The sequence below is a fragment of the Oryzias latipes genome, chromosome 22, assembly GCF_002234675.1.
Source record: "Oryzias latipes chromosome 22, ASM223467v1".
Lineage (NCBI taxonomy): Eukaryota > Metazoa > Chordata > Actinopteri > Beloniformes > Adrianichthyidae > Oryzias > Oryzias latipes.
The window spans coordinates 3,901,370-3,914,770 of NC_019880.2; the positions used below are offsets into that span (position 1 = coordinate 3,901,370).

The 13,401-nt window shown below is 40.6% G+C and overlaps 1 protein-coding gene across 1 annotated transcript in view; it reads left to right on the top strand.

The window, feature by feature from the left end:
• Window positions 1–10,982, top strand: part of LOC101170478 (protein phosphatase 1 regulatory subunit 37-like) — a 37,845-nt gene extending 26,863 nt beyond the window's left edge. Inside the window, exon 9 of the mRNA XM_023951989.1 lies at window positions 9,966–10,982. Coding sequence (XP_023807757.1) covers window positions 9,966–10,073 — 108 coding nt within the window. The 3' untranslated portion in view covers window positions 10,074–10,982. The remainder of the gene's footprint in view (window positions 1–9,965) is intronic.
• Window positions 10,983–13,401: the final 2,419 nt, after the last annotated feature.

Here is a 13,401-nt window from a genome sequence, read left to right on the forward strand (position 1 = left end):
TCTGATTGGCTAAAAGTCACTCAGCGAGTAGCTCAAGAATGGGACCCTTTGATGAGCCGTTCATTACAGTTCTCCAACATAATCGATGGTGGCATGTCGGTGTATAAGGATCTTATAGCAAAGAAGAAAAAAGAGCGACAACAACTGCCTATCAATGTGTTCCTCTCCCGAACAAACACACCTCCAGCTGCACCGCGGGCTTCAGAAGGAAAAAACGCTGCAGAGGATGCAGCGGCTCAGTATGAAGAGCAGTGAAAAAGAAGACCGGAGTCACTATCTGTCCCACTGTACTTTTTTATTTTTTTCATAATCATTTTAAATTTTCTTCCGTTTAATCCACTCGGGTCGCGGTGGGTGGGGCTAATCTCCGCAATTTAAAGCCTTCTGTTCTTATCGATGATTGAAATTATTATTTGACAGCACACTACAGAAGTTATTTGTTGAAAAACGTTTCTAAAGTACTTTTATTTGTTAAAAAAACAATTGATTTAGCCTGTTAAATGGTTTGTTCTTTCTTTTCAATGTATAATAGTGTATTTCATTGTATAATAATTGTAAAAAAAATAAAGGTTTCTACTTCACGGATTTTGCTTATCACGGGTTCTATTTGGAACGTAACCCCCGCGATAATCAAGGGATCACTGTACTGCTTTGCTGTGAGGAATAAACATTATAATACACTTAAAAGCTCAAAAAGGTAATTTTGCATGATAAAGGCCCTTTAAAACGGATCAAAAGATGATCGGAGAGGGGCTCTAAAGTATCAACCAAAAAAAAAGGTGCAAGCAGCTAAAAAGAACTGGAAAAATAATAAAGCTACATTAATGTTAAACCTGATAGAGTAACTCACAGGAAGGCTTGGTCATTGCTGAGGGAGGAGGAAATCTATGCAAATGTGCTGTTTTATGCTATTACTTAAATTAGTTTAAAAAAAAGGTGATACCAGGCAGGTAAAAATGTACTTTGTCAAACAAAAATACCAAACTAAATGACAAATAGTCTGAAAGGAGTGTGGAAAAAAAATCAGAATTAATACTTTGTTTTTACAGAGCCAAAATGCTAAAAAACATCTAAGCAGTTAAAAAGTGAGAAAAGTTAAGCGAAAACTATTTCCAAATACAAAATGAAAGAGAAAGCTACATTATTAGAGGAAAATTGGATGCAGACTGTAGTTGCAGTTGAGTTCTAGTTGGTGGTAAGCAAGTTTCATTTCTATCAAATAGTTGAGAAATCTGTTAGATTTTTTTTTTTTTAAAAGTCTTTGTTAAGGAAATTTCAATTGTACGACGGAGTTTCAGGGCCAGTTTACCAAAAAAAAAGTTTTTTTTAAGTAAGGGAAAGAAAGTCATAACTGTTAAATTACAAGATTTTAAGTCGTAAATTTACGAGAAAAAATCTCGTAAATGAACGAGTTTTTATCTTGTAAATTTACAAGGAAAAATTCATAGATTAACGCTGAAAAAAACGCCAAAGTTTTCCGTTTTCGGAGCCTAGCTTGAAGATGAGGAGCTTTTTATGAAGCTTTATTTCCGGATAGGTTTAAAAAAACAAAGAAATTTGGAACCTTTTGGCAACTCAAAATCATTATTGTCAGTGGAGCCGGCTTTCCGGGGTTAGTGTCAGTAAAGCAGAGTTTCATCAGTAAAATAAGGAGCTCAGAGACACAGTTGGGTGAAGAGGGCCGCTGCAGCCTTCATTCTCCTTTTCATTCACACTCCTGAAGGCCGTGGTGCAGCGGTAGGGCGGTAGACTGATGACCATAAGGTTGCAGGTTCGATTACCGCCTTGCACGCCCATGAGTCTAATTGTCCTTGGGCAAGACACTGAACCCCACCTTGCCTCTGGTGGTAGGCGGGTGCCTGTGTTTGAATGCCAGTGTGTGAATGTGTGTGTGAATGTGTGTGTGAATGTGCGTGTGACTGTAAAAGCGCTTTGTCCTTGTAGGTAGAAAAGTGCTATACAAGTATACGCCATTTACCATTTGTCACCTTATGTCATGAACCTGTCATCCGAAAACCAATGCAGAAGTAAAAAGTGTTACAGACGCCTCCAGATGAAACGTCCCGTTTCAACATAAACCAATAAAGGAATGAAAAGAGTTTGGTATATTAGCATCAGAACGTTGAAAATGCCAAAAAAGTGCTCCTCCTCGGACGGAAGCATCACACAAACGTAGAGATCTGGTCTTTGGTGGAGGAAGAAAGGATTGAAGTGGACAGCTGCCTGCAGGGATACCGATGTCTTCATCAAAGGGCTGCAGAGATTCTGCAAAACATTAATAAAACATTAATAAATCGTAAATAAAAAAAAAGAGCTTCCAAACATTTGGAAAGTAATCAATAAACATCCAGCTTACCTGTTCAATTGAGTTTAGTCGGTCTGCTCTGCTGCTGCACTGTATGCTCAATTCCACTTTAATCTCGTAAATTTACAAGATTTTTTCTTGTAAATTTACGACTTAAAATCTCGCAAGTTTACTCTTATTTGTTTGGTGGCCCTAAAACTCCATCGCACAATTGCGAAATGCACGAAAAAATGAAATTCATGTAATCTGCTATTTTAGATTTGTGTGTGGTCAGATAAGACACTTCTCTCCTGGTTGTGCTATGCTGACATGTCTCGTATATCAGTGAATCATGAGAGGATGGTTGTGTTGTTTAAGTGCAGACAGAGGCTGACAGCGTAAAAACGCATCCAGGAACAAGCTGAGAGTGTCACTCTGATGTTGGAGCATCACCTCGTCTCCATCTCCACTGCCCCCCTCACTCATCCCGCTCTCCTTCCTCCACCCAAAGTCTGGACTGGGCGCCATGGAGGGGAGGTAATTGGATTCATTGTCACCTCCAGCGGCTGGCAGGCCCTGCCTGTCGGCTCAGCTTAGCGATGAAGACGTCAGCATGACAGGAACCCTGGGAGAGGATCAGCTGGAGTTCAGGACGCCGCCAATAAAGCTGTGGTCACGCCACGACCATGATGCTGCGGCCGCAGCCAGCTGTTACCTCTGACACCTCTCCTCCAGTGATGGCGCTCCTTCCACAGCTCGGGGAGAGGGTCATGTGGAGGGGGAGGGCAGCATTATTAAAGCAGATGCCAGCCCCTCTCCGCTCTGTCGGAGCGGTCAGATACACACTCCTCTGCCTCTTGTGCTCCTGGGCAACGTTGGCAGAAGAGTCCAATGCCCTGTTCTTCCCCATGATGCTGGACCGCTGATGACGGCGCTGACAGGAAGTCCAAATCGGTAGTTCAGGCTTCAGTGCAGCCGTCCCCTGATTCACCTCTGCAGAGCCCATAATTTATGTCTGCAGTGTCCTGCAGGTAAAGTCGCTTAATTAATGCAAAAACGGAGCTCCAGAGGATCTACAACTGTGTCTGAGACCTGCAGAAGATCAGATACACGTCTAATATGACTGCTATGTTTGAGTTTTCATGTGCTTTTGGGTTCTGCATGGTTTTCTGCTTCTCACACCAGATTCCAGTTTCAAATCAAGCAGCTGTTTCTGCTTTTGTTAATTGGTTTCATGGATAGTTAAGTCCCAGGTTTCCTGGTCTTTGGTTCTCATTTGTTTGTCATGATTTGACTTTTGTTTTGTCAAGTATTACTTTATATTCTGCAATTTGTCTTTTTGAAATTCCTTTCTGAGTTAGAAAATATGCCACAAAGAGTTTTTGAGATCAGTCCGACACATTGGCACAACATTTATGTCCAACAACTTTTTTTTGTTTGTTTATGGATAAGAAATGTTTTTTAATGTTTTTTTTTTTTTTACATCTGGTTTTAAGAGAACTTTTGTGCACTTAAGATTTCACAAGATAATTCTGCTAAGAAAATTGCAACAATTTTTGCTCCACTGCCAACAAACTGATTCATTTTTACAAACGTTATACTTTCAGTCCCATTTAATGGCGTCCCCATAAAGTTTTAATTTGCATCATTAAACATGTTTGAGGACATTTATTTGAAGGATTTGCCTTTTTACCACAGTAAATGTAAACAATATTTTACGTCATCTAACATGTTTTAATGTCTACGTATTTAGGAAGAGTTTACAAAAACCAGCTGTTGTTATGTCATGTCAAACATCCACTCTAACAAGATGATCTGTTCAGATCAACTGCACAATTAAAAAAAAAAAAAATCTACCATTTGCAGAAGCTCTTCTGCAGCTGCGGCTTTCCTCCACTTCCAGTTTATTTAAAATTCACAATTTCATATTTATTACCAAAAAAGCACATTTTTGGAAAAGTGCAGCTCAGGGCTGTATTATTGTTTTTTTTTCTCTCTTGCTTAAAGCAGGAAAAGTTTTCTTCTAGTGATCGATCACATTTTTTCCATTTAAAATTATAACTGTAATTCATTTTTGATGGGAAAAAAAGATGAATTAAAGACAGAAAATTGAAAGTCAGCTGAATTAGTGTTTAATTTGGTCCTTAGAAGTTGCTGCCTGTTTGGGTCATGACCTGTTGGTGTGGGATTAGAGAATGAAAGCAGGCTGGGTTAGACTGTGCTATCAGCTTGGAAAAAGTGAAAGAGGAAGAGGAGATGATGCTGGTGGTGGTGGAGAGGTGAGGCACTTCAAAAGAGAGCAGATCAGTGAGGCGGAGTGGCAGCGGAGCTGGCCGGGGGTCTCGGCTGTGTGGTCTCCTCTGATAATGAGCAGCCTCTGGCTCTTCGTAATCTATTGAAGGAGTGTTTGTTTTCACTTGCTGCTCTTTAACAGGCGGATTAGGAAGTTGCACCACCTGACAAACATGATGTGTGTGTGTGTGTGTGTGTGTGTGTCTGCAATAGCCACACACATGCAGTGATGCTGGAAAAAACTCAGTGTTGTGGGAGAGGCTTTAAATTCTTTTAAGATGTGTGTGTTTTCAAGAGCAGGTTGTACCCAGAACCTCTGAATTTTCATCCTTTTGGTTTGTTTTCGCTGCAGCGTTCAGAGTTTTTGCAGCTTTTAAAAGCATTTATTTCAGTTAAAAACATTGTATTGCACAGATTTGATCTGATGTTTCTGAAGAGCAGACTTAACTGATGCTAAAACCTGAACTCTACATCTGTTGAAAATTTCTACAACACACCAGCAGCAATTTGGCAGAGCAGATGGAGAAGTCATTCGGTGTAAAACAGTGACATCTGCTGGCTGAAATCCAAAAGTGCATAATGGCTCGTGTTAGAGGTTCATGCAGTCTTAACTAGTGGGTCATCTAGACCCACTAGACAGTGCGCTGAACCTTTTTGATCTTCAGTGATGTTCATGGATTACATGAAATCCTCTCCACCTTTCTCAGGGTAGGAATAACATGTCAATGGTCATCTTGACCCCATAGGATGGCACAAGGGTTAAAAAAGGCTGCGGGACTTTTAGCTAGGCAGCAGTGCAAGGGCAACTCTCCTGATTATTTTAACAAAACCTAGAAGGATGGATGGCTCTGATAAATAGAAAACATGCAGGAAAGTGAAGGTTCCTGCAGGACCCGGAACGACGATGCAGTTTGATCTGCTGGGTCAAGACTTAACCTGGGTTTTAAATATGATCATCTACTTATGTAGACATTTTTATTTGAGGCTCGTCGATTTTTTTTTTTTTTTTCCCCTTTAATTTCTCTAGAAATGTCTGTTCCTTAAATCGTATGACGAAGATGGCTTTAAAATTCATGTATAGTATTTTAAAGTTGTGCAAAAAAACTAAAAATTACAACTTTTTATTTAATTTCAGATGAACAACAAACCCAAAACAATAAAATGAGTGATATGTACAAATGATTTCATTTAATTTACAATAACATTTAAAGCATTTGAGATAAATTAGGTAAGTGACTCACGTTTGAAGTTAGATCTCATTTTTCAATTTTAAAAAAAACTCAAACTGGCTCACAAATGAGGATGGGTAAAAACTTAAAAACTCCTTCCCAGCCCATGACAAATGGCTACAATAGTTTTGTTCTGAAATTTGAGTCCAACCAGGAAGCACCAAATTGTTGCAGCTTCTCATAATTGTTTTTTTCATTTTTGCTGTCAGAATCCAGTGACTGCATGGTGTCAGATTTTTAAAAGTTGCGAGTCTGCAAGTTTTAAAAACATACAGATGTGCTAAACTCAACAAGAGTATTAGTTTTCTTTCACTTAAACATTTTTGTTGATCCAACATTAAACTCCAGAAACGAAATGAAAATGTTTTATGTTTATATGAATTTAGATTTTTAAATTATTTTGTCGTTGATTCTTCTCCTTTTTCTTTATAAAATCATGGCAAAACTTTATTCATCTTTAAACATTTTTGTCTGTTTGCTCAAACTTTGGTCTCTTCCGTCCCTCTACAATCAAACTTCATGCTAAGTTATCAACTCTGTTACTGAAAACAGTCCAGTGTGTTTGAAGTTCAGGATGCAAACCGGCGCCACATTTAGGGTGAATGAGCGTTGATCAGGCTGAAGGAAGCAAAGGCAGACAAAGCAGCGCTGCAGACTGCGTTTGAGCCATCGTTTACATACATTAGCATAGAAAGTACGCGGCACAGATGCCAGGACGCAGCCTCAAACAGATTAACTGTTATCGTTGGGGTGACATTGTAAAAGATGAGCTCCTGTTAAAGCTCTAATTATTAGAAACTTTCAAGAACAAACACACAGAATTATGGTATCAACATTTTCAGCTGCTGTACATATTATGTTATTCTTTTCTTACACTTAATTTTATTTTTCTTAAAATTAATGCTTTATTTTAGCCTTCAGTTTATGAATTTATTCACTTATTTTTGTTTATTATTTTTCTTGTGCCATACCTGTTTTTGGCATCATCATGTTACATTTTGACATGGACCTCCGTATTTTTAATATGGAAAACCAAGTCTGGCTTTGATTAGACATAGATGACAGTCAGCAGAGAGTATGGCACCCCAAGATGTACCAAAAAACAAAATTACATTTTGTATAAAAAGTTTGATTTGCTTTGATCAAGCATAGTAAAACCAGTGACTCCAATCTGATTTTAGTACTTCTAGTAAAGTGGGCAAGTGCCCGGTCCTGTTGGAAAATAAAATTGGAAGTTTAACACTGTTAGTCGGCAGGAAGCGGGATGAAATTCTTCAGAATATCCTGGTCACTGGCTGCGTAGAAAACACGGTGCTCCAACAGCTGTGGCACCACTGACTGTGGAAACTTCACACTGGACTTTGTGAGCAACGTCTGCTCAGTCCAAACTCTGGGACCTTTATATCAAAACAAAATGCTAAATTTACTTTCATCCGACAAGAGTGAATGGTATATGTGTACTTCTATAAGTATGCGCATTAAGGCCCAAAGCCCATTTGGTCCAGTCTCATCCAGCCACACATACTTACACACAGGTATTAGCAGAGCTGCCATGGAAGGCGCTAACAGGCCCACCAGGAGCTTCGCAGGGTGTTTGCCCAAGCACGATTACACACAGGAAGTGAACCTGCAACTCTGCGATGAGAAGCTGACCACTCTTCCTCCCCACAGCTGTGAGAACTCTGGACCATCAAGCAAAAAAACGTTTCTTTTTTTTTCCCTGGCACATTTAGGATGCTCTTGATGCTGCATCTGGTTCAGGACTGATTGACAGGAGTATTGGGACAGTTGAGGTTCATGTCTCGATTTACGACGTTTGACCCCTCCCCTGGGGGAGCAGTGAGCTGCAGACACAGCCCCCACCACAATCCAACCGCTTCATGCCGAGTGTCATGCAGGGAGGGATTGAGTCCCATTTTAAAGGTCTTTGGTGTGACTCAGCCGGGGATTTGAACTCACAACCTTCCAGTCTCAAGGAGGACCCTCTTCCATGAGGCCACTAAGTTGATTTCCTCAGTGGAGCTTTTCTGCATGACGAAACTTTCCAAATACTTTTTTTTTTATTATTTTACTTTGCCAGCTTGGGGGTTTGGATGGAGCGTTTGGATTTTAAATCCGTGATCAAATGACTTGACATGCGTCAAGAATGAGTCACATGTGGTGAAGAGAATCTAGCAGTTTTCCAAAATAAAACTTACTTCTGAATCGGATTATAAATTGAACGTAAAAAATGTTGGGTCATGTTTTTGAGGCCAGGCTACCATCTGCCCCACAGACCAGTACCGGCGTTGGGGAGAACACTGTTGTACAAGATAAACCCATCGCCAGCAACTTTATGACCACATTTACTGAAATCTTTTAAAATTAAAGAAGGATTGAATAAAATGTTTCACACACGCCGCAGATGTTCAGTATTTGTTTGATCTGCTCCTCAGCGAGAAGATGAACCTCTTTGGGAGGCGTGGGGTTCTTTAGTTGCTGTAGGATCCGTAGATTTCCTGCTGAATTAAAATCAGAAGCAGAATAATGGAAAACGTTACTTTTAAAAACTTTTATTTTGTGTTTTCGACGCGCAAACTCACAGCTCGGAGATCGGCCGCCCGGTTTTGTCCGTAGTTGTGTCCTCAGTGGTGTTCACATGTGTGTGACGGGTGTGTGTTTGCGCAGCACGCTGACAGATGGAGGTGTGTTCCCGAACCTCCTCTGACCCCTTTGGCTCCGGGGTCTGCCATCGTTGGCATTCGTCTCCCTCAGCAGAAGGCGGTGGTGTGAACTCTGACCCCCCCCCACCACAACCACCACCACTGCCACCTACACACCAGTGCACAGACACACACACACACACATACACACAACACAAAGCTCTTCCACCAGCAGAAGGTTTGGTTTTGGTTCTCCACATGCCCACCTCTCACCCATCCAGCACCCCCGCCCTCCACATCCTCCTCCACCTCACCTACCCTCATTGTTGGCAGAGGCGTCCGTGCATGTGTGTGTGTGTGTGTGTGTGTGTGTGTGTGTGTGTGTGAGAGGCGAACTGCTGGGTTGTGAGCGTGCCCTCTGTCGTTCACGCAGAGCAGCACTGTCCAACTGTCACTTCCTGACAGCCTCATAATCAATCTCTTTATTAACTGCTCTGCTGCAGACTGATGCCATTGGTGGTGGGGTGGTGGTGGTGGTGGTGGAGGTGGGGTGGGGGGGGGGCTGTGGAGCGGAGTGCAGGAGCCAGCCTTAAAAAGTTTGATCCTCAAACGTGATCGAGAGCTTTTATTTTGTAAGGCTGCATCACAGGAACAAGAATTGTTTTTGTTCTCTATTGTGAGAGGAATTGCATCCAAGTTTCCCCCCAAAAAATGTGTTTTACTTGTTTTTTTTATGTGTTGAAGTGCAAAATGATAAACAGTTTTAAAAAAAATGGGAAAAAGGAGAAAACACCAAAAGAAGTGTCAAAACACATCATTAAAGTGCTTTTTTTTACCATTCAGAAGTAAATTCATCTTTTTCAAAGTTCATAATCAAGATTTTAAAATCTAAATATAATCTAAAACCAACAGCCTGCAAAGAGCTGAAAGCTTTTTGTTATTAAACTGTCTTATTGTTAATAACAATTAAGTTTTGCACATCGCTTTAAGATCTAATCTGAAAAGTTTTGCCAAAAATTCTTGCATTTACTTTTTTTTCTGCAAAAATAATTGTTTGGATAATAAATCGAACAACAAAATGAATACTTTGACCTAAATTTTTATAGGAGCTTGTGTGAAAAGACTTGGATTAGCCCTTCTTTACACCATCCTTCCTCTGTTCTCAGGAGGCTCTAAGGGCAGGGATGTTTAGTTTAATTTAGTCTGTTTGTTAGTTCAATTTAGTATTTTCCTATTGAATTCTATGTGTTCATGATCCGTTACAAAGCCCATCGAGACGACTATCGTTGTGAATTTGGGCTATTCAAATAAAATTGAAAATTGAATAGAATTTTTTCATGGATCAGGTTTGATCACCTTGTCCTACGACCAAAACAGCTAAAAGAACTGGAGGTTGAGCAGCTAAAACACACTGTAACTCCTACTCCCTGTGGAACGTTAAAGGAGCTTCTGTCCTTGACGTGTAAATCCCCATGTGAATCCTGTCCTGATCATCTTGTGGTGTTGTGTGACCAACAGGACGAGTTCCTGCTGGAGATGCAGATGAAGCTTCAAGCAGAGATCACGCAGCGCTGTGTCGCCAATGCCAGCCGCCTCGGCCTCCAAACGGAGAACTCTGAGACCTGAGCGGACAAACTCGCACACGGAAAAACTCAGAGCAAATATTATCCGTCTAATCATAAGTAAAAGACTCAAAAATCTGGGCATAAAGTTAGAGTGGGGCTCTTTGATCGAAACAAACTAGAGCCTGAAGAACCAAAGAACTCAAGGTCAGCAACTTTGTCAAAATAAAGCCCTAAATAAGTTAAAGAACACAGACTTTCTTGTGATAAACTGTTATCACTACAGCAGATGTTTCAGGAAACACAAGAACGCCGTTTTTTCCCCCTTTTTAGCTGCTTTGACGTTTATAAAAAAAAACACATTTGATCAACTTTCTCCAGAGATTTCCTCAAAGTCTGTTCTGTTCCTGTCTCAATGCGAACAGAACTTCTTGCTTCAAACAGAAAAGTTGTAGATTTTGTCATTTGCTTTAAGACTCTTCAACAAGTGCACAAATTTCATCTGAAGTTCAGTTGTAAATATTTGGGCTTATCCTAGTTGTTGTTACATGTTTTCTTGGATGATGAATGAAATGAAAATCAGTTACTCTTAACTGTATTCTGTTAAAATGTTCTTTTTTTTCTCCCATACATGTTTTGGTTAAATCAGTCAACATGTTTTAGATTGCTGTTTCTCCTGACAAATTGCCTCTTTTTTCATCACTGATTCACTCATTCAAGCAAACTGAGTGAATAAAGTGATGATGCTGTTGGATTCGCCTCCTTGTGTGATTGACACCCACCTCAGGAAAACGTATTGACTGTTTATAAGGACTAAGTGACCCCCTCCCCCCTTGTATATTCTAAACAGGAAGTACCTGCCGGCTCCAAGAAGCCAAAACCCCATAGACTTCTGTTGTACCGTATTTGTATTTAAGTTTAGCCTCAAATACAAAAGGGGTTTATACAAATATACACCTCCTGTGTCAGAAGATTCACAACCCCCTATTGTAACAGAAAAATCTGTCCAACACAAGAGGCATCCAGCTCTGATCTGCTTGCTCAGATAACAAAGATAAAAAATCACTACATATTGACGTCCTCTGGCTCCAACATGGCGGCGTCTGAGTCTGTAATGGTGACTGAATCGACTTCATTTGGTTGGAGCTAAAAGTAAACCATGATGTCACACTCACAGCATCCAGACTCTTTTACAGTCAACTGGAAAACTTAGAATTAACACCCGATTCGATCCTAAAACTTCCACTTCTCACCTTAGCTGGGGGAGGAAACCATCTCATTATGGACACGCCTCCCCCCACACCCTTTCTGTACTTTAGCCCAACTGACCCCAGACCTGGTTCTTGGCCCTGAACCCCTGAAATGAACCTGTTCCAGTCCTGATGGCAGAAGGTGAGGAGGCAGATGGTCGGGCAACGGGTGTCCACGAAAAGACCACACCCACTCATCTCCACTATTTTATTCTCATGTTTTGCTTCAACTTTCAAAATCCTCATAAACCTAAGGAACTTTGCTCAGGCAGACAAAATGAAGTTTGGGTCTTTGAATGCAGCACTTAAGAAATCAGGAGTGGCTTCAAAGTCTCCCGACTGCCCTCCATGACCAGTGTGTTTTCCTTTTTTTTTTTTTTTTTTACATCTGAGCAGCTTCAAAGCAGAACCTGAACCTCCTTTAAAAGAAACTTTTGGATGTAACCTTTAACGTCCTGTCGGATGGTTGGATTTCACTAAGCCAGGATGCTCCTCACAGCTGATGCAGAAAAATGTTCCTGAGCGGCGCAGACGGCAGCTGTGAAGTGCACACAGTGTGTGGAGGAGAAGGTGAAGTTACCTGAAGCAGAAGAAGAAGAAGAAGAAGTAGAAGAAGAGCAGGCCTGTCATCACTCACCACCGTGTGACGTTCAGGAGGGCTGTGGTTGATGGAAGCTGCTCTCGCATGCACACACACATGCACACACACACATGCACGTCCTGCTGCTGCTGAGCCTTGGAGGTGTTTCCACCTCTTTGATGAGTTTCTGGCCGGAGCTCTCAAACTCCCCGCCGAACGTGTGGCTGCCTCTTCTCCTCCTCCTCCTTTTTGTCTTTCCCGCTTGTCAACACAATCCCTCCATCCATCCGTCCTTAAGCGGGGGCCCGGTGGGGGCTGACGGCCCCTCGCTGCGTCCTCTGGGTGCTCTCTGCTTGTCTTGTGTTTCCCTCACAAACACATACGGAGATGAAAAGCAATGATTTATTGCTTCAGCTTTCCAAATTCCCAGCTTCCACTGAAGAAAACTTCCGGACAGCAGCAATAACCTGCAGTACAACTCTTTGCAGAAGTTTATCGTAAATATTCAGACTAAATCGCTTTCAGAACCAAATTTCTTAACAGCTTATTTTAGCTAACAAGACAAATTCTTTTTGTTCTTTTTTTTGTTTTAAAGCAGCATCGATGTCATAAAAGAGTTATAAACCGGAGCAATTTAAAACATTTCTAACAGACGCCGCGGCCTGTCAGCAGGAAGTGGTTGGAGTCTGGGCGCACAGGCAGAATTAAGAAAAAGTCATGTTGTTGAAGTTAGAAGATTTAATTTGAGGAAATTCAATAGTCATATAATCATGTTGGTCAATAATAATCATAATAAAACCAACTGCCAGACACATGGATTTAGAAAAAAAGGTTAAGATAAAGGAAAATTTTTGCAAAACAACAACGATCATATTTAGCCAATGAAACTGTTGGACAGAAAGAGGCTGAACTCCGAAAGACGGAGCAAAAAAAGCTAAAAAGACATGACAAATGATATAAAGATTACAAACAAAATGTCAAAAGACAAGATGGTTGAGAAAATGAATAATCTTTCTGAAAAAGGACAAAAATAGTAGATGCCAAACGGCAGTAAAACTGCTAATCAGCATGTTGAAAGTTAAAAAAAAGAACTATTTAAATAATAAGCAATTGCTTAAAATGTAAAAAAAATGGATAAAGGCTTAATGACTAAATTACAAGATGAAAATATCCAAGAGATTTTACACCTGAAATTAATTTAAGATTAAAAAAAAGACGGAAAAACAAGACAAAAACTGGACAATACCAAACAGAGCTACTCTATTCTGACCTGAAATCTAAAAGTGACCCACTTCCCTGACAGATTTAACTCTTTACTCTGCCTCTGAAATGTTTCAATATTGGAAGCCTTTGAAAAGGTTTTAAACTCATCTAATATCCCATTTTCAAGAGACAACAAAAATGCCTTTATGGAGTTATTTCAGTGTAGTAGAAACTTTGGTGTGAAGCATGTTCAGCATCTCTCCCTTATCAAGGAGCAGTTGATGCTGCAGCCAGTGACTCAGCCCCTCCCATGGCTAAAGTAAACTCAGGTTTTGGAAAATGAAGAGTAGCTGACTTCT